General features: G+C 42.3%; 1 protein-coding gene across 1 annotated transcript in view; it reads right to left on the minus strand.

Annotated features, from left to right (window-relative positions):
• Positions 1-2,415: 2,415 nt before the first annotated feature.
• Positions 2,416-26,899, minus strand: part of NUP58 (nucleoporin 58) — a 78,396-nt gene continuing 53,912 nt past the window's right edge. Inside the window, exon 16 of the mRNA XM_028128119.2 lies at positions 2,416-2,765. Coding sequence (XP_027983920.1) covers positions 2,683-2,765 — 83 coding nt within the window. The 3' untranslated portion in view covers positions 2,416-2,682. The remainder of the gene's footprint in view (positions 2,766-26,899) is intronic.

Below are 26,899 nucleotides of genomic sequence, written 5' to 3' on the forward strand. Positions count from 1 at the left end.
AAAAAGAAGGAACTCCTGCCATTTGCAACAGCATGGATGGACCTGGAGAGCATTATGCTAAGCAAAATAAGCCAGTCAGAGAAAGATAAATATCACATGATCTCACTCATTTGTGGAATATAATGAACAGAATAAACTGATGAACAAAAATAGAGCCAGAGTCATAGAAGCATTGACAGACTGTCCATCCTATGAGGGAAGGCCAGGAGAGAGGGGGTAAGAGATCAACCAAAGGACTTATATGCATGCATATGAGTATAAGCAATGGACACAGACACTAGGTGGGTGAGGGCAAGTGCTGGGTGTTGGGGGTGGCCAGGGAGAGGTCAATGGGAGGAAAAGGAGACATATGTAATACTTTAAACAATAATAATTTTAAAAAGACAAAAGAAGTCCTCTGGGGTCCAGGAGAGGCCACGCGCCCCTGGGTCCGGGTGAAGCTGGATCCCGGGACCAGGTGAGGCCACGCACACCTGGGTCCGGGTGAGGCCACACGCCCCTGGGTCCGGGTGAAGCTGGATCCTGGGTCCGGGTGAGGCCGTGCACCCCTGGATCTGGGTGAGGCTGAGTCCTGGTGAGGCCGCACCCCTGGGTCCAGGAGAGGCCACACGCCCCTGGGTCCAGGTGAGGCCACGCGCCCCGGGGTCCGGGTGAGGCTGGATCCCGGGACCGGGTGAGGCCACGCACACCTGGGTCCGGGTGAGGCCATGTGCCCCGGGGCCCGGGTGATGCTGGGTCCCAGGTCCGGGTGAGGCCGCGCGCCCCTGAGTCCAGGTGAAGCCGCGCCCCTGGGTCCGGGCGAGACCTAACCAGAGGGAGTCGGACCTGCATTACCACCATTTGTCCACCATCCAGAACTGAAAAGTCAGTGCCAACATGTACACATAAGGAACTGGTGGACATTGAAATTGGGTCTCAAAAGAACTGTTGGTCCAGAAGAAACTTACTACAGACTGATTCATTTGCCTGTCAGCATAACTATTATTGCTCGTCTCACATTCGGTTCTTATAAGTATATTTCTAGTAACACATGATCTCACTCATCTAGGGGAAATGATGAACAACATAGACTGGTGAACAAGAACAGACCCAGAAACAAGGAGGCATCGATCGGACTGTTGGGCCTCAGAGGGAAGGTAGAGGAGGGTGGGGGTAGAGGGGAGAGATCAACCAAAGGACTTGTGTGCATGCATACAATCCTAACCAATGGTTAAGGACAACAGGGGAGTGGGGTGGGGTGGGCGATGGGAATGGGGGGATGAGGACAAATATGTGACACCTCAATCAATAAAGAAATAAAAATAAATAAATAAATAAATAAAAAAGAAGTCCTCTGGTGAGGATTAATAAACAAAAAAAAATGAATTGCATAATATACAAATGGCCAATAAGAATAAGAAAAGATATTCAACATTATTAGTCATTAGGGAAATGCAAATCAAAACCACAGTGAACTACCACTTCACAACCGCTAGGATGGCTATAATAAAAAAAGACATAAGGGTACTGGATATGAAGGCACTTTGCTGGTGAAATGTAAAATGGGGCAGCTACTTTGGAAAAGTCTGGCAGTGCCTCAAAATGATAAATATAGACCCCTGGCCGGTGTGGCCCAGTTGGTTAGGCATCACCCGGTGCACCCGAAAGTTGCCGGTTCCATTCCCTGTCAGGCCACATGCCTGGGTTGTGGGCTCAATCCCTGGTAGGGGGCATGCAGGAGGCAGAAGATTGCTATTTCACTCTCATATCAATGTTTCTCTCTCTCTCCTTCTCTCTTCCTTTCTCTCTAAATATCAATATAAAAAATCTTTTAAAAAATGATATATCATTACTATGTGACCTAGCAATTCCTCTACTATATTCAAGACAGTTGAAAACATATATCAACACAAACACCTCTACACAAATGTTCACACAGCATTATTCATAATAGCTAAAAAGTGGAAACAACCTAAATGTCCATCAACTGATAAATGGGTAAGTAAATGTATTACAACCACACAATTGAATATTATTCAGTGATAAAAAGGAATGAAGTACTGATACATCCTACAATATGGATACCCTTGAAAACATTATGCTAAGTGAAAGAAGCCAGTCATTTCTATGAAATGTCCAGAAGAGGCAAATATGTAGAAGCAAAATAGATTAATGATTACCTAGGACTTGAGGTGGTGGTGGGGAATGGGGAGTGACTGCTAATGTGTATGGATTTCTTTTGGGGGTGACAAAAATGTTCTAAAATTAGATTGTGATATTACACAACCGTGTGGTACACTAAAAATCATTAAATACACACTTCAAAATGGGTAAACTATATAGTATATAAATTATATCTCAATAAAGCTTTTTTTTCTTCAAAAAGAATGAGTTGCATAATTAAAGTTAACAAATATTTAATTCACTATACTTGGTCAATTTTATTTTGTATCAGCTTTTTCTATTCCATCTGTGAATTTTCCACAATCCCTTATACAGTATACACCGAATTTCTTTAAACACTCTCAGTATCTAATATATGATCCATTAGATTACCTTTAAACATCAAGGACAAGTTGTCTTTCCTGAATTCTAAAAACCTTGACCAAACTAACTCTAAGACACATAGTTCTGTTCTTAAATAATGAGATTCACAAAATCAGAAGTTCCTTGTCTAGGAGTATTTGTTGATTCAATGACTGCTCAGAACTGGATTTTTCTTCCTACTTCATTGGTTTCTGTAACACTGGGTTTTCGAAATCCTGTTAGAACCTGTGACTTGTTTCCTGAGAGAAAAAGAAAAATAGTTGAGACTATTATAACAATTATAGTAGTTAATATTTATTGCATGCTTAACTTACACCAAGCAGATACATACACACTTTACATATGTTAACCCATTTTAATCTTCACAACCAACCTGTGAGATAGGTGTTATTATTTCTATTGTAATGAGGCACAAAGATGTTAAATAACTTGGCCAAGATCATACACCTAAGTGGTGGAGTGAAGATTCTAACCCTAGCACCCCAGTTCTACCAACTATAGAGAAAATTAACAGTGAGCCCCTGAATTAACCTTTTCCCACTGAATTAATTACTTAATTCTGAGATATTTATGGAGTCAAATTAGATGCTAAGTATTGAGGACAAAAACAAACAAACAAAAACAAGACAGGGCTCCTATTCTGGGATGACACCATCTAATGTGGGAGATGAACATATTGCCAAGTAACAAAAATATAACGTGGCAAGCCTGTATCACAGGCCCAAAGTCTAACCAGAGTGAGGAGGTGGGAAGATGCAGCTGAAGACTTGCTGGAGGAAATGGGGAAGGCTGAGGAAAGGTGGTGCTGAAAGGCCAACATTTCGTCTAGGTAAGACAGAGCATGTGCAAAAGCAAAGTGGTAGGAAAGAACACAGTGTTCTTGAATGGTCTTAGCATGTGAGAGTACCAGAAGACGAGGCGGTAGAGAAAGTGAACTTTTAAATTTCATTTGAATCAATTTAAAAACTGTTAGGCCCTATGAGGGGCCTTTTATATTATGCTAAAGAGTTTTTGAATAAAGAACACCAAAGAATATAGGCTTTACATAATCCTATTTGCATCTTGAGCCCATAAAGTGTAAGAATTCTGATTATGGATAGGAGTAGAGACAATGAAAACAGGGATACCAGGGAGGCAGCTGTTGGAACAATTGATATAGATATTTTAATAAGGAATTAAATTAAATATCTGCAATTTATTTCTCTCTTAGGTATATAAGCCATATGTGGTTCCAGGACAATGGTTAGTACCAACTAAAGCAACAATGTCCATCAACTATAAAGCAAGTCACATATGTATTTTACATTTTAACTAGCCACATTAAAACAAGTAGGACATAAAATTAACTTTGGCAAGGTTTTACTTAACCCAAAATCTTATCATTTCAACATGTAATCAATATAAAAATATTAATGAAATATTTTACATTCTTCTTTTATACTAAGTCTTCAAAATCCTGAGTGAATTTTGTACCTAAATGCTTTTCAATTTGGATGCTAAATTTGCCTTAGAATTACTTGACCTGAATTTGAATTTTATAAAATTTACAATTGAAAAAGTAAACACATATATCCAAGTTGTTCCAAACACACTTAAATGTTGCCCAATATTTGAATCAAATGTCAGTTTTTAAAATGATTCAAATGAAATTTAAAAAGTTCAGTTTCTCGCCCTAGCCAGTTTGGCTCAGTGGATAGAGCCTTGGCCTGCAGACCAAAGGGTCCGGGTTTGATTCCAGTCAAAGGCACCTACCTTGGTTGCAGGCTCCTCCCTGGGCCCTGGTCAGGGCTCCTGCAGGAGGCAACCACTCGATGTGTTTCTCTCACATCGATGTTTCTTTCTGTCTTCCCCTCTCTCTAAAAATCAATGGAAAAATATCCTCGGCTGAGGATTAACAACAAAAAATAATTAATAATAAAAGTTCAGTTTCTCAATCACACTAGCCGTTTTGCAAGTGCTCAATAGCCACATATGGCTGGGGGGCTACAACTTTGGACAACACAAGTTAAAGCACTAACTCTGGACCAAGGCAGGAACGCTTACCAGGCACTCCTGCTTTGCTTAAAATAGATGCTCACTAAATATGTTTGTTATTATCAGAGAGCATAGGATTTTAAAAGTGAAGAATCACTAATTCTAAACCAATGACACATAAAATGGTACATACAAGAGAACATTGGCCGAAACCGGTTTGGCTCAGTGGATAGAGCGTCGGCCAGCGGACTGAAAAGGTCCTGGGTTCGATCCCGGTCAAGGGCATGTACATTGGTTGCGGGCGCATCCCCGGTGGGGGGGAGGGGGGTGCAGGAGGCAGCTGGTCGATGTTTCTCTCTCATCGATGTTTGTAGCTCTCTATCCCTCTCCCTTCCTCTCTGTAGAAAAATCAATAAAATATATATTAAAAAAAGAGAGAGAGAGAACATTGTTCTTGAGACCAATCTTTTGTTCAGCTAATATAGAAGATGTAAACAATGATTAGAAAGAATCATTCTTTGGTATGATTGTAGCTAAAAAAAGAATAAAACACACACAAAAACAAGTCCCATTATAGAAATTTAAGCCATAAAATAACAGGTCTGGAAACATACTTGAATAACAATGCAAGAAATTGATAACTAGTCCACAGAAAGGAGGAAAATAATCTCCCCTGATCCCTGCTGTCAGTTGCCCTGCAGAGCTCCAATCTGGGGATCCTTGCATTCAGAATGATGATGGATCACCAGAGGCTTTCTGCAGCATTGAGGAATTCACCACATGTTTTCCTTCCTAAACTTAATCGCAAGCAGATAAACCATCGTACCATTTGTGTGGACAGGGGAGGTCTGGCTCTATGTGAGTTGGTTTTACCACCTGGAAAACGAAGAAAATATCTTCCCCACCTTATTAGACTAGTCACAACACCAGTGAGCACAGAGGAGTCCTATGATAGTTAAAGGGGAGAAGGGGAATTGACCAAGCCGGTGTGAAATGCAGCAAGTGATTACATTGGTGTGACAGGTAATTACACAAGTAATATTATGGGAGTGGGAGAGAGGCTAGGCCGTGGCGGGGGTTGGGGTAGACTGGAGGGTAAATGACATCCCTGAGTAGATGGGGGAAACCGATGTACTGCCACCAGACCTATCCACTGACGTTTCAGAAGTCAAAGACTTGGAATTGCATGTAAATCTGATTTTCAAAAATCAGCAAACATTCTGTGGACTCAACAGATCAAGTTGCAGACCTCTAGTTTGCAACCTCTGATTGTAAAGTTACAGAGCAACGCCAGAAATAGAGTTAAAGTGAAAGCTAAAGTAAAGTTAAAATAAAAGCTAGGTGAGTACAGTGATTTTGAAGAAAAGATAATATGAACTAGATCATGGACAAAAAAGAGCAAAATCACTGCTGGGATCAGATTCAATCTAGGTCAGTTTACATCCACATCAGGAATAAGATAGATTCCATAGGCTATGTACCCATAACAATTAAGTAAAGTCCCTCTATTTAAAACTATATTTGGATTACACCTCCTAAAACACACTGCCTCTACAAAACACCTGAAAAATGATGGGTGTAATTTTTTTCAAATGCTTTTTAAACTCATAGCTGAGCTATCAAGACAGTAAGGTAAATTCCTAGAAGGCAACAATGAAATGAAAGCTTGAGGAAAGGGGAGTGCTGAGATGGGTAGCTGCCAATGATGTAGGTTTTAGCAGCTTTTTAGGAAGCCACCCAATGCCCAGGAGCCTGAGGCACTCTTCCAGCAGTCCCCCCAAAAAACATTCTCCCCTTCTTTACCAATAGGAGTTTTAGTTGAGTGTGTGACCACCTACCAAAAGACCTTTCTCAGCCTCAATTGCAGCTATATGACTAGGTTTTGGTCAATGTGATGTAGTATAAGTAACATCTATAATATTAAAATCATAATATGCTAATTAGACCAGGACGACCTTCAGAAGTAAGAGATTTGGAATTTCATGTAAATCTGATTTTCTGACGAAGCCGGGTTTGTGAGGGAAGCCCGGATCCTGGGTGCCTGCCAATAGCCAGAGGGAAGCCTGGGTCCCAGGTGCCAGAGGGAAGCCGGTGCCAGCAGCTGGGGGAAGGAAGGCCTACTCTTGCACAAATTTTGTGCATTGGGCATCTAGTATGTAATAACAGGAAAAGTGGTGTTTTCTCTTCACTCTCCTTTTTCCCATGAGCTGGTATGCAAATACAGGGTGGGGCAAAAGTAGGTTTATAGTTGTTCGTATGGAAAATAGTACAATAAATCCTATATAATAAAAGCCTAATATGCTAAGTGTCTGGTCGTCTGGTCAGCTGTTCAACCAATCCAAGTGTAATATGCTAATGATATGCTAAGAACGCTCCACTGCTCCCTATGACATGCACTGACCACCAGGGGGCAGACGCTCCGACAGGTAGGTTAGCTTGCTGCTGGGGTTCAGCCGATTGAGACTGAGCAAGCTGGGCTGGACACACCCTGGAGCCCTCCTGTGTCCCTCCCCGGCCCTGATCAATCATGCACCGGTGGGGTCCCTTGGCCTGGCCTGTGCCCTCTCGCAATCTGGGACCCCTCGGGGGATGTTGGAGAGCCAGTTTCGGCCCGATCCCACAGGCCAGATTGAGGGACCCCTCTAGTAATACAATAATAAACTCTGTGTTTCATGTACTCGTAACTACTTTGCTCCACACTGTATATTTCATCATGTAGACATTGACATTCCTCTCAGAATGGCAGAACACTATTAGAGGATTCCAGGCCTCTGAGCCCACTGAACTATTTGAACCATGATGTGAAAGAGAAATAAACTATCGTGCTTAAACCATTGTATTTTGAGGTCTTTTAATAAAGGAATAGCTTTGTCCTGTATCTTATCACTATAAGCCATTCAAGGTAAGAGGATCAGAGAACCCCCTAGAGAACAGGGATACCAAAGGTCTACACTAGGATTCAGCGAACTTTTTCTCTAATGGGCCATAAGATACTGATTATTTTAGGCTTTATAGGCCATATGGTCTCTGTCCCAACTACTTAACTCTGCATTGTATAATAGAAGTAGACATCTACACTAAGTAAACAAATGGGCATGGCTGTGTTCCAATAAAACTTTATTTATAAAAACAGAAAGTAGGCTGGATTTGGCCCACAGGTCATAGTTTGCCAACCCCTTTTACCATAAAAAAAAGGAAAGGAAGGAAGGGAGGGAGGGAGGGAGGGAGGAAAGGAAGGAAGGAAGGAAGGAAGGAAGGAAGGAAGGAAGGAAGGAAGGAAGGAAGGAAAGAAGGAAGGAAGGTAGGAAGGAAGAAAAGAAAGAAGAAAGAAGGAAGGAAGGATAGAGAGAAAGAAAGAAAGAAAGAAAGAAAGAAAGAAAGAAAGAAAGAAAGAAAGAAGAAAGAAAGGAAGGAAGGAAGGAAGGAAGGAAGGAAGGAAGGAAGAAAGAAAGAAAGAAAGAAAGAAAGAAAGAAAGAAAGAAAGAAAGAAAGAAAGAAAGAAAGAAAGAAAGGAAGGAAGAAAGAAAGAGAGAAAGGAGTCTGACAAAGAAAACTTGCCTGTTGCAGCCTTGGCTCTCTGAAGTGAAAGAAAATTCTCCTCTGAGAATTCATTATTTAGAGCTGACTCTCAGAAGGAACTATGGTTTCAATTCACACTACATATGTGTTCTAAAAATTCTTCAGAGTGCAATGTTATCTTAAAGTGGACCTGAGTTGGTAGTGCTCTCAGGTGCCTGATAGAAGAAGCAAATGTAAATTCTCTCTGGAGGAATGTATCTTCAGCCACATAGAATTCCCAAAGATAAATTCCTACCCAAGATGAGCTCACAAATAAAAATCACAAAACACACAAGGAGAAAGACAAGCCACATTGAGCAAAAGTCAACAGAAAAATCAAATAACAAAATCAGTCCCTCTTGACTTTAGGTGTTGGATTTATCAATGACAAATATAAAATATGTTAAATAATGCTTTAAAAAGAGAGAAGTATAAGTAAGGAATAAGAGATTATTAAAAAGTGACCAGGCATAATTTTTAAAGGCCCAATTAAAACTTCTGAAAGAGAAAAAAAAAATAATTTCCAAAAAAATTACCATAAAAAGATTTAAAATTTAAAAGATGGCCTAAAACCACAATGACAATGAGGATAGGAAAAGAGGTAATAGTAATGAAATTTTAGAAATTAGAATAAAGAAATAGCTGACTTGACCAATCAAGAAAGCAAAATTTTGCCCTAGCCAGTTTTGCTCAGTGGATAGAGCACCGGCCTGCAGACTGAAGTATTCCTGGTTTGATTCCGGTCAAGGGCACATGCCCGGGTTGCGGGCTCAATCCCCGGTAGGGGGCATGCAGGCGGCAGCCAATCAGTGATTCTCTCTCATCATTGATGTTTCTATCTCGCTCCCTCTCCCTTCCTCTCTGAAATCAATAAAAATATTATTTTTTTAAAAAAAGAAAGCAAAATTTAAATGTATAGTAGGGAAAACTGAGAAGAAAGCTATTTGTATTTCTGCAACTAGGGGTGAAAGTGGAACTGAGAACAGAATTGGCCAAAGCGTAAACAGGTGACAACTGTCACTTTAAAATGGAGAAAATAGGGAGACTGCTGTTTTTGTAACAAACCTTATAAAAACATTCCACTCTTTAAGCTCTTATTTTTAACAAAAATAAGAATTAAGAAAAAACAACAACACAATTCTGCTATTTTCAAGAGTAATAAATTCTGGACTAAATTAAGAAGTTAGGTGGCAAAACATCAACAGACAAAAATATATAAAATATATCTTTAAATATTTATATGTCCTTAAAAATTGGGGTGACTTTCAATGACATATTTTCAATTTTATTTATATGTAAATGTGATTTTAATTATATCTGTACAACACATCACACAGGCACAACCTGTATCAGGAATCTAACAGTGGTAGTGATGCTGGAGAAATTAATGGGCCAGACTTCCCAGACACAAGTGGGAATGAGGCTCTTACGATATTTTCAGAAAATGAATTTTTTGAGATTCACATGGGAGGATGGAATGTGGAAGTAGGCTCTACTTAAAGTTACATTTCTCGGGTTCCAAAGTCCTCTGCCCCTTAAGCCAGTCCTGGAAAAGGGGCAGCTGGGAGTTCGGCAGTCAGAAACAGGGCCAGCGTCCAGAGTTTCTGTTCCATGTTGCAGCCTGGTGTGGTTTGGCATTCAGGCCACATTAAAGTCCATCAGTCCATGTGTGGAGCCCTACATGGCCTTGCTTCATGCGGGCACAAGGGAGAGCAGCCCCCCTGTGGCAGGAGTCCCAAGGGGACTGGCACATGAGAGAGAGAGAAGGGCCAAACTTCCTTTGTTTGGAAGTTGTTTTTTTTTTTTGTTTTGTTGTGTGTGTGTTTTTTTTAATTTAAATTCTTTTTTGTTTAAAGTATTACATAAGTCTCATTTTCCCCCCCCATTGACCTCTCCCCAGCCGCTCCCATCTCCCCCGCTTCCCCCACCACATGCCCTCACCCCCTTACTGTCTGTGTCCATTGGTTATACTCATATGCATGCATACAAGTCCTTTGGTTGATCTCTTACCCCCACACACCCCCACCTTCCCTCATAGGTTGGACAGTCTATTCCAAGCATTTCAAACTCAAAGGTGAACACAGGCCAAATAAACAAGGTTTAAGTTTATGTGGGCCACAAAAAAACAAAAGCTTCAATTTTCATAGAAATGTAGGTTTATTTCAATAGAGACATGCTAAATACAAAGGGCTGAAATAAATGAGTAATCGTTAACATAAAAGAATAGAACTTTTAAAAAAATATGTTTTTATTGATTTCAGAGAGGAAGGGAGAGGGAGAAGGAGATAGAAACATCAATGAGAGAGAGAATCATTGATTGGCTGCCTCCTGCACACCCCACACTAGGGATTGAGCTGCAACCCAGGCTTGTGTCCTGACCAGGAATCGAACCATGACCTCCTGGTTCTTGAGTCGATGCTCAACCACTGAGCAACACCAGCCAAGCAAAATAATAGAACATTTTAATAAAAATTAATATTTTTTCTTGAACATTAACTTACCAAACACTGAATTACTGCACAAATTAATAAGCATAATGCAAATAAAACTGTAGGGAGCGGTTATAGGGTTAAGCCTCAGACTGACCTGCTGGCAAAGCTGCAAACAAGTCCCAGCTTAGAGGGCACTAATTAAGTTAATTAAGCCTAATTAAGCTTGATCTTGTGACTGCTCCCTAGATCTTTCCTGGGTAGCTAATGGGCTGTGGGAGGTGCAGCAAATGCTGCCAAAACAAGTGAAACTTGCAAGAACATTGTAAATTACCTCTGACTATAAAATAAAGGCTCAGCTTGCAGTCTGGATCTTTTCTGTGGTCTCAGCCAGGCACAGAAGATCCACCTAGACCCAGCTTATTCTCTTTGTCTGTCTTTTCTTCATCCTTCGCCGGCCCTCCATCAGGCTCGCCGAACCCTTAGCTGTGTTGGCGCGGCACAAGTGGCGCCCAACGCAGGGCTGAGTTCGGCCCAAGTGGCACTCAGTGCGGGCCTGAGTGTGAGGGAACTGCAATTGTCAGGTGAAAGGACGCTCCAGTGAAGCACGTGCAGAAAGTAAAAAGGAAGGTAAGGAGCGCAGTTTAGTACTAGGTAGGTGTAAAACATGGGAAATTCAGGATCGCAGGGAAAGAATGTATGCGTATCCATGCTTAAGACTATGCTCCAAGCAAGGGGCTGTTCTGTGAGGTATGAACAGCTTTTCGATTTTTTGGATTTTGTGAGTAAAACCTGCCCATGGTTTTCTGAGGAAGGAAAAGTAAATATAGAGGCATGGGAGAAGGTAGGAAAACAACTTCGAGATCATTATATAGCTGAAGGTCCAGAGGAAATGCCTGTGGTCTCTGATTCGGGACTGCCTAGAGCCCACTCCAGAAAGGGAGTGGATGAATGTGGCAGGGGAATCAAGACAGATGGGGGAAGGCTGCCAGAGGCTTCCGACTCCACCATCGGAGCCTCCGCTGCCTCCTCCAGTCCCTGGGGCTACAGCTCCTGTAGGAGAGCTTTCTCCCAAATATGGGCAAGGATTGGAGGAAGCAAGGGAATAGCACCGGTGGGTTTGGGATGATGGGGGTGGAGATATGCTAAAGTATTGCCTCAGGGCATGGCCAATAGTCCTACCTTATGTCAGGATTTTGTGGCTGCAGCCATACATCCTATAAGGAAAAAATATCCTGAGGCTTATATTATTCATTATATGGATAACATTCTCTTAGCTCATGAAAATGAAATGCATCTAAATATCTATATAGATTTACAGGATTCCATGCATTGTGCTGGATTATGCATAGCACCTGAAAAAGTTCAAAGGACATTTCCTTTTTCTTATCTTGGCAGCATTCTTGAGGGAAAAACAATAAAACCTCAGAAAATTCAAATTCGGACTGACACTTTACTTACATTAAATGACTTCCAAAAATTATTAGGAGATATTAACTGGGTTTGACCTACTTTAAAATTAACCACTGCTGGCTTAAGCCCTTTATTTCATATACTAAGGGGAGATTCATCTCCATCATCCCCACGCTGCTTGACAGAGGAAGCCAGGACAGCCTTACATAAAGTTGAGGATGCCTTAAGTTCAGCAGAACTTACTAGAATTCATTACTCCCTTCCCTTACAGGTTTTAATTTTCCCTACGACACATACACCCACTGGGGTCATTTGGCAAGCTCCTGGAGTTGTTGAATGGCTATATTTGGCTCATTCTCCAACTAAGGTATTAACTCCTTTCCATGATTCAGTTTCCCAGCTAATAGCTTGAGCCCGCCTTCGAACAGGCCAATTAGTGGGCCGAGACCCTGACCTTATTGTAGTGCCATTTACAGCTATACAGCAAGACTGGCTCTGGCAACGATCAACAAATTGGCAAGTTGCACTTGCTAATTTCTCCGGACAGATTGGTAACCATTATCCAGCAAATAAGGTTTTACAATTTCTCTCAGTCACTACCTTTACCTTCCCAAAGATAGTGAAGTCACAACCTATACCTCAGGCACTAACCATTTTTACAGATGGATCCAGTTCTGGAAAAGCTGGATACTACTGCAGCAGAGGTACAAAGGTCCTTCAAATCCCTTATATTTCAGCACAACGGGTAGAAATACAAGCTCTTATTTATGCCTTGACAGATTTTGCTACGGAGCCCATTAACCTATATAGTGATAGTGCCTATGTGGTAAGTATAGCCAAACTAATTGAAACGGCTACTATAGGGCACACTAATTCGGAGGAACTCTTTCATTTATTTTTCAACCTTCAAAAAGTCATTAGAGAATGGAAATTTCCCTGCTTTATTGGTCATATCCAATCTCATTCAGGTCTCCCTGGTCCATTAGCTATAGGCAATGATGCTATTGATCGGCCTCCTTGCTGTAATGCAAGAGGCTACCCCAGTGGTCAGCAAACCGTGGCTCACGAGCCACATGCAGCTCTTTGGCCCCTTGAGTGTGGCTCTTCCACAAAATACCATGTGCGGGCGCGCACGTACAGTGCAGTTGAAACTTCATGGCCCATGCGCAGAAGTCGGTTTTCGGCCTGGGCGAGTCTATTTTGAAGAAGTGGTTCTAACGCCGAGCCACACTCAAGGGGCCAAAGAACCACATGTGGCTCACGAGCCATGGTTTGCCGAACACTGGGCTACCCCATTTTCTCTTGCCCAGTCCTCCCATGCTTTGCATCATCAAAATGCTGCTGCCTTATGCAAACAATTCCATATTTCTCGGGAGCAAGCTCGTCAAATTGTTAAGCAGTGCTCTCAGTGTGTAATTCATTGCCCTGTACAATCATTGGGGGTTAATCCTACGGGTCTTAAACCTAGTCAAACCTGGCAAATGGATGTCACCCATGTCCCGGAGTTTGGTAAGCATAGATGAGTAATATAGATACCTGCTCCCGCTTTATCTTTGCAACTCCCGAAACAGGAGAGAATGCCAAGCATGTAATTAATCATTGCCTAGCTGCCTTTGTGGTACTAGGTCCTCCCTTAGAGCTAAAGACAGACAATGGACCCGCATAAGCTAGTTCTGCTTTTCAGCATTTTTGTCAGCAATATCAAATTTGTCATAAAACTGGTATCCCTTACAACCCTCAAGGTCAAGCAATAGTGGAAAGAGCCATTCGTACTCTTAAAATGCAATTACTAAAGCAGAAAGGGGGAGACAGATGTTATGTGTCACCTCAAAACAAACTCAGTCATGTTCTCTATACTTTAAATTTTTTGAATTGCGATGCAGAGCATCATACAGCAGCCGAAAGGCATTGGGCCTCCTGTACAATAGCATTCACGGGGTTAGCCCAATGGAAGGATGCACAAACTGGACAATGGTTTGGACCAGATCCAGTAATGATGTGGGGAAGAGGTTGTGTTTGTATCTTCCCAGAAGGAGCGGCACAGCCAATTTGGGTGCCAGAGCATTACATGCATCACCACAATGGACCCAGAGAAGCTCCTTGTCCCATCATTCAAAAGACTGAGAATTGCTCCAATGACAGCAAAGTGGAAAAGGAAGATGATGAAGGCTACGCAAGAGACCGAGGTGCCAACATGGGGTCAGCTGAAGAAGTTAACAACTGAGGCCCAGCAGATGGTAGAAGAGCAAGATGTGGAAGCTACTCCCTCAACCATGTTTCTGGCCATGCTAGCATTGGTTAGCTGCCAGTCTTCTGCAAAGTCTTGCTCAGCCAAGTCCGAGGACTCTGAGTAAATCAGCAAAAGAAACTTTCATTTAGTAGAAAAATGTTACTGTAGTTCGATTTCTCTATTATTGTTGTGTCGCACTGGTATTGCTTTGTTATTGGGTTTTGCATTGGCACTGTTTTGTTAATATTTTAATAGTCAGAACTTTGTTCTTGATGTTTGAGTTTTACTTTCATTATAGTAGCTTAAAAATAAAAGAAGGGCATGATGTAGGGAGCGGTTATAGGATTAAGCCTCATACTGACCTGCTGGCAAAGCCGCAAACAAGTCCCAGCTTAGAGGGCACAGCCCTCTTAGCATAATTAAGCTTGATCTTGTGACTGCTCCCTAGATTTTTCCAGGGTAGCTAATGGGCTGTGGGAGGTGCAGCAAATGCTGCCAAAACAAGTGAAACTTGCAAGAACATTGTTTACCTCTGACTATAAAATAAAGGCTCAGCTAGCAGTCTGGATCTTTTCTGTGGTCTCAGCCAGGCACAGAAGATCCACCTAGACCCAGCTTATTCTCTTTGTCTGTCTTTTCTTCATCCTTCGCCGGCCCTCCCTCAGGCTCGCCGAACCCTTGGCTGTGCTGGCGCAGCACATAAACCTATTTTTCTTGTTCTCCAAAAGTGAAATATTTCCTATTGTGCACACCAAACAAGTCAGTACAAGATTAATGATGTGTCAATTGGCTGCTAAAAATATTCACTGCTAGTATTAGTGGAGGGAAATGGTGGGCCTGCGCATAAGGTGCATAAGGAAATGAATGCAACATGATTATAGTAATCAGTCATTAGCGAATGTTGTAGTTCATTATTAATAACTAGAGGCCCGGTGTGCGGATTCATGCACTGGTGGGGTCCCTCACCCTGGCCTGTAGGGATCGGGCTGAAACTGGCTCTCTGACATCCCCTGAGGGGTCCCGGATTGTGAGAGGGCGGTTCTCAGGTGACGCCCCTGGAATCGGGCTCCCTCCTCTCTGGTTCCAGGTGCGTCACTCGAAAACCACAGCTGCCAAGTCACCGCATCTCGGCAGCTCCTGCATTGAGCATCTGCCCCCTGGTGGTCATTGCACGTCTAGCTACCGGTCAGATGGTCAGATGGTTGCTTAGGCTTTTATATATATAGACTAGTGGCCTGGTGCATGAAATTTGTGCATGGGACGGGGTGTCCCTCAGCCCGGCCTGCACCCTCTCCAATCTGGGACCCCTCGAAGGATTCCTACTGCTGGTTTACAGGGATCAAGCCTAAACCAGCAGTTGAACATCCCTCTTGCAATCTGGGACTGCTGGCTCCTAAGCACTCACCTGCCTGGCCTGCCTGCCTGATTGCCCCTAACCACTCTGCCTGCTGGCCTGCTCACCCCCAACTGCCCCCTGTGCCAGCATGCTCACCCCAACTGCCCCCCTGCTGGCCTGCTCACTCCAAACTGTCCCTCCTCGCTGTCCTGACCACCCCCAACTGACCCCCACTGATGGCCTGCTCGCCCCAACTGGCCCCCCTGCTGGTCTGCTCACCCCCAATTGCCCCCCACCCCCGCTGGCCTGATCACCCCCAATGCCCCCCCCCCGCCCCCACTGGCCTGATGACCGACAACTGCCGTCCCATCCTGGCCTGACCACCCACAACTGCCCTCCCCTCTTGGCCTCTAACCGTCTCTACCTTGGCCCTGCAACCATGGCTTTGTCCAGAAGAACATCTGAAAGGACTCCTGGAAGGTCTGTCAGTCTAATTAGCATATTACCCTTTTATTAGTATAGATAGAGGCCTGGTGCATGGGTGGGAGCCAGCTAGTTTGCCCTGAACGGTGTCCCGGATCAGGGTGGCGGTTCCCTTGGGGTGTGGGGCTGCCTGGGCGAGGGGCCTGTGGTGGTTTGCAGGCTGGCCATGCCCCGATGTGGTGAGGGTACCCGCTGGGGGAGGGCGTGGCCAGCCAGGGTGAGGGGCTGATGGCTGTTTGCAGGCTGGTCAGGCCCCTCAGCGGGGACTCTTACTCCATTGGGGGCATGGCCAGCCTGGGTAAGGGGCTGAGGCCTGTTTTCAGGCTGGCCACGCCCCCCGGTGACCCAGGTTCCCAGCCCCTCCTTTTTTTTTTCCAGCCCCTCCTTGAGCAGAGGCCAGGGCGGGCTGGAAACTTGGCTTCCTCCATCACCGGGGGCAACCCAAGCCTCCTGCTCACTCCAGCTCCATGGCCGCCACCATCTTTGTTGGGTTAATTTGCATACTCGCTCCTGATTGGCTGGTGGGTGTAGCGGAGGGACAGTCAATTTGCATGTTTCTCTTTTATTAGTGTAGATTATGTATAACAGGATATTGTAAAAATTTAAGTTACAAAATTTTTATTAAAATGTTTCTTACATACCGTTATATTGGTTGGGCTGCAAAAATATTCATTGTGGGCCGCATGTGGCCCACAGGCCGTAAGTTTGACATGCTTGGTCTGTTCGATATGTCTATGTCTCTGGTTGTTTTTGTTCACCAGTTTATGTTGTTCATTATATTCCACAAATGAGTGTGATCATGTGATATTTATATTTCTCTGACTGGCTTATTTTGCTTATCATAATGCTCTCCAGTTCCATCCATGCTGTTGCAAATGGTAAGAGTTCCTTCTTTTTTACAGCAGCGTAGTATTCCATTTATAGACATACCACAGTTTTCTTTTTCTTTTTTTAAATATATTTTATTGATTTTTTACAGAGAGGAAGGGAGAGGGATAGAGAGTTAGAAACATCGATGAGAGAGAAACATCAATCAGCTGCCTCTTGCACACCCCTTACTGGGGATGTGACCGCAACCAAGGTACATGCCCTTGACCGGAATCGAACCCGGGACCTTTTAGTCCACAGGCTGACGCTCTATCCACTGAGCCAAACCGGTTTCAGCTACCACAGTTTTCTAATCCACTCATCTGCTGATGGGCACTTAGGCTGTTTCCAAATCTTAGCAATTGTAAATTGTGCTACTATGAACATAGGGGTGCATATATCCTTTCTGACTGGTGTTTCTGCTTTCTTGGGATATATTTCTAGAAGTGGGATTACTGGGTCAAATGGAAGTTCCATTTTTAAGTTTTTTGAGGAAACTCCATACTGTTTTCCACAGTAGTTGCACCAGTCTGCATTCCCACCAGTAGTGCAAGAGGTTCCTTTTTCCTTGCATCCTTGCCAGCACTTGTCATTTGTTGATTTGTTGATGATAGCCATCTAACAGGTGTGAAATTGTACTTTATTGTCATTTTGATTTGTATCTCTTAAATGATTAGTGACTTTGAACATGTTTTCATATATCTCTTGGCCTTCTGTATGTCCACTTTCAAAAAGTGTCTATTTAGGTCCTTTGCCCATTTATTGATTGGATTGTTTATCTTCCGTTTGTTAAGTTGTATGAGTCCCCTATAAATTTTGGAGATTAAACCCTTATCAGAGATAACATCGGCAAATATGTTCTCCCATGCAGTGGGCTTTCTTGTTGTTTTGTTGATGGTTTCTTTTGTTGTGCAGAAGCTTTTTATTTAAGTTTCTCAAGCTTGTGTTGTCATGCCCATCCTGGCCAATTACCTGTTTCCAGGTGTGACTGACTGGCAATTAGCCTCCCAAGTCACTCAGACCTTACTGAGCATGTGTCTAAACTGCCTTTGTCTAGGCCAGTGGTCGGCAAACTCATTGGTCAACAGAGCCAAATATCAACAGTACAACAATTGAAATTTCTTTTGAGAGCCAAATTTTTAAAACTTAAACTTCTTCTAACGCCACTTCTTCAAAATAGACTCGCCCAGGCTGTGGTATTTTGTGGAAGAGCCACACTCAAGGGGCCAAAGAGCCGCATGTGGCTCGCGAGCCGCAGTTTGCCAACCATGGGTCTAGGCCCTTTCCCCATCAATCAGCAGGAACAGACTTGGCAAGTGTTAAATGCAGCTTTTAGGCAAAGCTGTGAAAATGGCATGCCTATACTATTTGGTTTTAATTATACCCTTCCATTCTTTTTCTAGTAAATAATAACCAGGTTATTACAATGGTATCAATATTTTAGAAACTTTTCAATAGGTATTTACTTACTAGAGGCCCGGCGAACGAAATCGAGCGTGGGTACAGTCCCTAGGCCTAGCCTGCGATCAGGGCCATCTTCCCCGGCTGCCAGCAACTGCCCTGCCCCCTGCTGCCACCCACCTGGGTTCTGTTTGCCATCGGGCGATGGGAGCCTGATGGCTGGGGGGGAGGGACCGAGAGGTCAGCTGTTCCTGCCTGCTCGCTGATCCCACCCCTGGACCGGTGGGACAGGGGCCTTGTCCTGGCGCCACCTGCATCCCCCGCCACCCACCCACCCAGGTTTCCCATTAGCCATCAGGCAATCAGAGCCTGACTGCTGGGGGAGGAACCAAGAGGTTGGCCATTCCACCTGCTGGCCAGTCCTGCCCCCCCCGCCACCACCCACCCTGGTTCCCTGTTCACCATTGGGCTATGGGAGCCTCCCAGCTGGGGAGAGACCCAGAGGTCAGCTGTTCCTGCCCGCTTGCCAGCCACACCCCTGACATGGGTTGCCCTCTGTGTGTGGGGCGACCAGTGGGCGGGGGCCTTGGTCTGGTGCCTCCCCCACATCCCCTGCCACACCCCCCACAGCCCATTCACCTTCGGGCAATGGAAGCCTGCTGGCTGGGAAAAGGGACCAAGAGGTGGTCAGTGTGCCTCATAGTGACTGGTCGAGCTGTTGTTCTGCCGTTATGGTCGCTGGGCTTTTATTATACAGGATTATTAAATCTTTATTGTTGAAATTCAATAGGTTATTTTAAAAGATAAAAATCATTACTTCTAACAAAGGCTCAGTTTAGAAGGTCCAGTTAGCAGAGTTTATTTTAGTTTTCAAAGTGGCATATAATATACATATGTATATATATAATTTCGAGAATAGAACTTGTTCATGTTAAGAGTTGGTGTCTTTGAATAAAGAATCCTAATGAAGCAGAAGGAAGATGGCTGCTGACGGGAAGGCAGACTGCAAGATAGTGCATAAGTGAGAGAACGAAGGGAGAATGTGTGGTCACACGGGGAGTGTTTGTTTGTGAGTTGAGGGACAGCTATACTCCAGGACGGGGTTCCCCTGACCAGGCAGCCTCCACTGCTGCTGGGATCCCTCCCAGAGCGACCAGCTCTGACACGGAGACCATGCCATCTTGAAGGGGAGAGTGGATGTTGTCAGAAGCCTGAAAATCCCAGGAATTTACAACAGCACCCAGCGAACAGCTGCGAACCTGGGAGCACAGGTCCCAAAGTGGCGCGAGGACGCGGATTCAAGGAGCTTTGCGCCTCCTCACGGAAAGGTCAGATTTCGTCTGAGATAAGGTGAGGTCTGTGGTCTGGGCAGGAGAAACGCGCACTGTGGGAGCTGGAGGATACAGGGAAGTCTCCGCCCAGAAAAGTCCGTGGCCATTGGGGCTGGCGTGATCCTTGAATGTGGATCTCCAGGGCTGCTAACAGACGGGAACTCTAAAAAGCAACCCAGAGCTGAACTGGGCACAAAAGGGCAGCCTAATAATTTTAAGAGTGTGCCGGCTGCTTAGACCCAAGGGGGAAAAAAGACTGCACAGACTTGCACCACAGCACCGGAGTTCACGCAATTACTTTGGCTCTTTTTTCTCTCTTATTTTTTTTGTCCTCCTTAAATTCGTGGTTTTGATTACTAAGCCCAATACATAGGATCACCCAATTGGGGACACTCTAAGAGACTGCAGGGAAAAATTGTTTTTCTGGAACCTGGGGATCAGAGCGGGGAATAACCATCAGAGAACCAGCTCTGGGGCAGCCCATTCCCCCAAACCGGTATTAAGTGCCACAGGGAAAACAAAATCTAAACACTAGCTAGAGAGGACCTATAGACCCGGAGGTCAATCCAGAAACACTGCCACCTAGGGGTTGAATCACAAATTGACTCTTGTGTAAATACAAATAAAGGAGTATAAGAAATAAAAATGTACTGCCCGCTTGAAAATCAAGACTGTGGCCTACAACACTGAGGAGCGGTGGAACGCAGGGAACTTCAATACTGTCCTGACTAGGAAACAGGCGTGCCAAACAGAACAGGAGAGGAAGTGAATGACCTTCACTACTGCACATTTTTATTTTTTTTTCACCTTTTACTTAAGTTACTAAATTTTTTTTATTTTTTCCTTACTTGATTTTACCTTTTTATTACATTTTTTATTTTTAATCAGTATTATTATTACTACTATTTTACCTTTTTTTTTAAAGTGTCATTTTATTTTCTCTTTATTTTATTTTGGGATCAGTGTTCTACATTCTATTTTCATCTTTCCTTTAGCATCATTTTACTCTATCTCAACTTTACCTTTATGCCAACACTCTCTTCACTTTTCCCCTTTTGTTGTCCTGTTTCTCTTACCCTATTCCTGCTTTAGATATTCCCTATTCCTTCTTTTCACACCCTGTTAAAATTTCATCCTACTTATGTATCTAATTTCCAATCCCCTGCTCTAAGTCCATACACACTTCTCTCTTCTTTCTTCACTATCCAAATTTTTCTCTTTCTGTCCTTTTGTTGTTGTTTGCTTGATTGTTGATTATATTGGTTTTTTTATGCTTGTTTGTGAGATTGTTTCGCTTTTTCTTTTTGTTTTGTTTTTTGCTTCTGTTTTACCTCGCCTCACTTGATATTAGTTGTTGGTTGTAGTTTGCATTCATCTCTAGGTATTTGTTGCTGGCATTTGTTGGGATAAGTGTCTGTTCTATTGGAGTTTTCTACCGATATAAATAGTTTTTCCCCCTATTCTTTTTTATTCTCTTTCTTTTCTCTCTTACTTTTTTTTTCCTTTTCCCAATTTCATTTTTGCGCTCCTTTTTCCCCCTTTCTCTTCTTCTTTCTTTCTTATCCCCTAATACTCCTTTCTCTGATGGTCACCTTTATTTGGGGTTAATAGTATCACTAATACATTTGTGTTCATTGCCTTGTGTGTTGTGTCTTGTTGTGTTGTATTTTGTGCCTTTAAATCAATGCAGGAGAGAGAGAACTACATAACCAGACACCCAGAAAAGAGAGATCATGGGGAGACAAAGAAACAGCCCACATATGAAAGAAAACCAGGCATCACCAGAAAAGGAAGTAAACGAAATGGAGGCAAGCAAGCTGTCAGAGAAAGAATTCAGAGAAATGGTCCTAAGGTGGCTGAAAAGAATGGAAGACAAAGTCAACAATATGTGTAAGAACCAAGAGGAAATGAAGAAGAACTAAGAAGAAATGAAAAATGACATCGCTGTTATAAAGAACTCAATAGAAAGCATCAACAGTAGGCTAGAAGAAGCATAGGACCGCATCAGTGAGCTAGAAGACAAGGTAGGAAAAAAATACCCAAGCAGAGCAGCTTCTAGAAAAAAAAAATTAAAAAGCAGGAGGAGAGCCTAAGAGAACTTGGGGACAACACGAAATGAAACAATATCCGCATAATAGGGGTGCCAGAAGGAGAGGAAACTGAGCAAGGAATAGAAAACCTGTTTGAAGAAATAATGACAGAAAACTTCCCTGATATAGGGAAGAAAAAGCTCACACAAATCCAAGAAGCTCACAGAGTCCCAAACAAAATGAACCCCAAAAGACCGACATCAATGCACATTATAATTAAACTGGCAAACACCAACAACAAAGTAAGAATCTTAAAAGTGGCCAGAAAGAGACAGAAAGTTACCTACAAAGGATCCCCCATTAGACTAGGGACTGATTTCTCAACAGAAACACATCAGGCCAGAAGGGAATGGAATGAAATACACAAAGTCATGCAAAGGAGGGGTCTGAATCTATGAATACTGTACCCAGCAAGGCTATCAATCAAAATTGAGGGTGAAATCAGGAGCTTCACAGACAAAAAAAGGACTAAGGGAGTTTATTACCACCAAACCAGCAATGCAAGAAATGCTAAAGGGTCTGCTGTAAAAAGAAGAAATAGGAAGTGAAGAAGGAACACAGGGGTAAAGAATAAAAATGGTGACAAAAGCCCTAACCAGTATGGCTCAGTGGATAGAGCGTTGGCCTGCGGAATGAGGGGTCCCAGGTTCGATTCCGGTCAAGGGCATGTACCTTGGTTGCGGGCACATCCCCAGTGGGGAGTGTGCAGGAGGCAGCTGAATCGATATTTCTCTCTCATCGATGTTTCTAACTCTCTATCCCTCTCCCTTCCTCTCTGTAAAAAAATCAATAAAACATAAAAAAAAAAATGGTGACAAAAAAGTACCTATCAATAACTTTAAATGTAAATGGATTAAATGCCCCAATCAAAAGACATAGGGTAACTGAGTAGATAAGAAAACATGACCCATATATCTGCTGTCTACAGGAAACCCACCTCAGAAAAAAAGACGCAAACAGACTGATAGTGAAGGGATGGAAAAAGGTCTTTCAGGCTAATGGAAATGAAAAAAAAAAGCTGGGGTAGCAATACTTATATCTGACAAATTAGATCTCAAAGTGAAGGACATAAAAAGGGAAAAGGAAGGCCACTTCATAATAGTAAAGGGAGCAATCCAACAAGAAGAAATAACTCTGGTAAACAGATACGCACCCAATACAGGAGCACCCAAATACATAAAAAAAACTCCTGGAGGATATCAATGGAGAGATTGACAGCAATACAATCATAGTAGGAGACTTTAATACCCCACTATCACCATTGGACAAATCCTCTAAACAAAAAAATCAGCAAAGAAACATCAATCCTAAATGACTCACTAGACCAGATAGAATTAATTGACATCTTTAGAACATTTCACCCCAAAGCCACAGAATATACATTCTTTTCAAGTGCACATGGGTCATTTTCAAAGATAGACCATATATTGGGTCACAAGCAAAGTCTTTTCAAATTCAAGAAGATAGAAATTATATTAAGCATCTTCTCAGATCACAGTGGCATAAAACTGGAAATCAACTACAATAAAAACAATCAAAAAAAATCAAACACATGGAGACTAAATAACATGCTATTAAACAATTACTGGGTTACCACAGAGATTAAAGAAGAAATAAAAAACATCATGGCAACAAACGACAATGAAAACACAACAATCCAAAATCTATGGGACACAGCGAAAGCAGTCTTGAGAGGGAAGTTCATAGCTCTACAAGTCTACTGCAAAAAAACAAAACAAACAAAAAAAACAAGAAACAATGGTAATAAATTACCTAACCCTACAACTCAAAGAGTTAGAAAGAGAGCAACAAGAAAAGCCCAGTGTAAGCAGAAGGAAGGAAATGATAAAAATCAGAACGGAGATAAACGACATAGAGACCAAAAAAAACATACAAAAGATCAACAAAACCAAGAGCTGGTTCTTTGAAAGGATAAACAAGATTGATGAGCCTTTAGCCAGGCTCACCAAGAAGCAAAGAGAGAGGACCCAAATAAACAAAATCAGAAAGAGGAGAAATAACAACAGACCCCACCGAAATACAAAGGATTGTTAAAAAAAAAATACTATGAACAACTCTATTCCAACAAACTGGACAACCTGGAGGAAATGGACATATTCCTAGAAAAATACAACCTTCCAAAACTCAATCAGGAAGAATCTAAACATCTCAATAGGCCGATAACTATGGAAGAAATTGAAGCAGTCATCAAAAAGCTTCCAGCAAACAAAAGCCTGGGGCCAGACGGCTTCACAGGGGACTTTTACCAAATATTCAAAGAAGAACTAAAACCTATCCTCGTCAGACTATTCAAAAAAATCCAAGATGAAGGAACACTTCCAAGCTCATTCTATGAAGCCAGCATCACCCTAATACCAAAACCAGATAAAGACAACACAATGAAAGAGAATTACAGGCCAATATCCCTCATGAACATAGATGCCAAAATCCTGAACAAAATTCTAGCAAATTGGATTCAGCAGTACATCAGAAGATCATACACCATGACCAAGTACGATTTATCCCAGGGATGCAAGGGTGGTACAATATCCGCAAATCAATAAACGTGATACATCACATAAACAAATTGAGAGATAAAAACCACATAGTCATATCAATTGATGCAGAAAAAGCATTTGACAAAATCCAACACCCATTTTTGATAAAAACTCTCAGCAAAGTGGGAATAGAAGGATCATACCTCAACATAATAAAAGCCATATACGATAAACCCACAGCCAACATCATACTCAATGGGCAAAAACTAAAACCATTTCCCCTAAGAATAGGAACAAGACAGGGATGCCCACTATCACCACTCCTGTTCGACATAGTACTGGAAGTATTAGCCATTGCAATTAGACAAGAAGAAGAAATAAAAGGCATCCAAATGGGAAAAAAAGAAGTAAAGCTGTCCTTATTTGCAGATGACATGATATTGTACATAGAAAATCCTAAAGACTCCATCAAAAAACTAACAGACTTAATAAATGAATTCGGCAATGTAGCAGGATACAAAATTAACGTCAAGAAATCTATGGCATTTCTATACACCACAGTGAACTTACAGAAAGAGAGACTAAAAAAGCAATCCCATTTACCATCACACCAAAAAAATTAAGATACCTAGGAATAAACTTAACTATGGAGGCAAAAGACCTATATGCGGAAAACTATAAGACACTGAAAAAAGCGATAGAGGAAGACATAAACAGATGGAAGAACATACCATGTTCATGGATTGGTAGAATCAACATCATTAAAATGTCCATACTACCCAAAGCAATCTATAGATTCAATGCACTCCCCATTAAAATACCAAGAGCATATTTCACAGACCTAGAAAGAACTCTCCAAAAATTCATCTAGAATAAAAAAAGACCCCGAATAGCCACAGCAATCCTGAGAAAGAAGAAAAAAGTAGGTGGGATCTCAATACCAGATTTAAAGCTGTATTACAAAGCCACTGTTCTCAAAAAAGCCTGGTACTGGCACAAGAACAGGCATATACACCAATGGAATAGAATAGAGAACCCAGATCTCGACCCAAACCACTATGTTCAATTAATATTTGACAAAGGAGGCATGAACATACAATGGAGTCAAGACAGTCTCTTCAATAAATGGTGTTGGGAAAATTGGACAGATACATGCAAAAAATGAAACTAGACCACCAACTTACACCATACACAAAAATAAACTCAAAATGAATAAAGGACTTAAACATAAGATAGGAAACCATAAAAATACTAGAGGAATCCACAGGAAGCAAAATCTCAGACATATGCCAAAGCAATTTCTTCACCAATACAGCTCCTAGGGCAATGGAAACTAAAGAGAAAATAAACAAATGGGACTACATCAAAACAAAAAGCTTTTGCACAGCAAAAGAAACCGTCAACAAAACAACAAGAAAGCCCACTGCATGGGAGAACATATTTGCAAATGTTATCACTGATAAAGGTTTAATCTCCAACATTTACAGGGAACTCATACAACTTAATAAAAGGAAGATAAATGATCCAATAAAAAAATGGGCAACGGACCTAAATAGAAAGAAGACAGAAGAAAGGCCAAGAGATATATGAAAACATGCTCAAAGTCACTAATTATCCGAGAGATGCAAATCAAAATGACAATTCGGTACCATCTCACACCTGTCAGAATGGCAATCATCAACAAATCAACAAACGACAAGTGCTGACGAGGATGCGTAGAAAAATGAACCCTCGTGCACTGCCGGTGGGAATGCAGACTGGTGCAGCCACTGTGGAAAACAGTATGAAGTTTCCTCAAAAAACTGAAAATGGAACTCCCATTTGACCCAGTGATCCCACTTCTAGGAATATATCCCAAGAAACTAGAAACATCAATCAGAAAGGATATATGCACCCCTATGTTCATAGCAGCACAATTCTCCATAGCTAAGATTTGGAAACAGCCTAAATGCCCATCAGCAGATGAGTGGATTAGAAAACTATGGCACATCTACACAATGGAATACTATGCTGCCATAAAAAAGAAGGAATCCTTACCATTTGCAGTAGCACGGATGAACTGGAGAGCATTATGCTAAGTTAAATAAGCCAGGCAATGAAAGAAAAATACCACATGATCTCACTCACTTATGGAAAATAAAGAACATTATAACCTGATGAACAAAAAGATAGATACATAGGCAGTAAAGCTTCGAACAGACTGTCAAATTACAGCGGGAAGGTTGAGTGTTGGGGAGGCGGGGGGGAAGAGATCAGCCAAAGGACTTTTATGCATGCATATAAGCACAACTAATGGACACAAGACACTGGGGTTGGGGTGGGATGAGGGTATGCGGCAGGGGTTAGGGGAGGCTGGGGGAAGGTCAATGGGGAAAAAGCAGCAGATATATGTACTACTATATGTAATACTTTAAAGAATAAAATAAAATTAAAAAAAAAAAGAATCCTAATGCATCTTCAGATTGAACTTTAAAAGGCCTCTGGAAGCTAGAAAAGCCAAGGCAAGGACTTGCCTTCAGACTTTGCTTGAAATACTTTTATATTTGGGTGAGTTCCTATCTTCTCGAGGTCCCACTGTACCCTGAAGTTTCTTCGTCCAATTATAACAGTGCAGTGACGTTATCTCTATCAGTTAACATGTATGCAGCTTGCAGGTTTTTTGCAGAAGGGGAACATCAGGCATGTTGTCCAAGGGAAAAAGGCGCCGGAATCATTTGCAATGTGAGGTGGCAAAAGACCATGTTAAGTTGCCCATCAGTGCTC

This window comes from Eptesicus fuscus, chromosome 7 (genome assembly GCF_027574615.1).
Source record: "Eptesicus fuscus isolate TK198812 chromosome 7, DD_ASM_mEF_20220401, whole genome shotgun sequence".
NCBI lineage: Eukaryota > Metazoa > Chordata > Mammalia > Chiroptera > Vespertilionidae > Eptesicus > Eptesicus fuscus.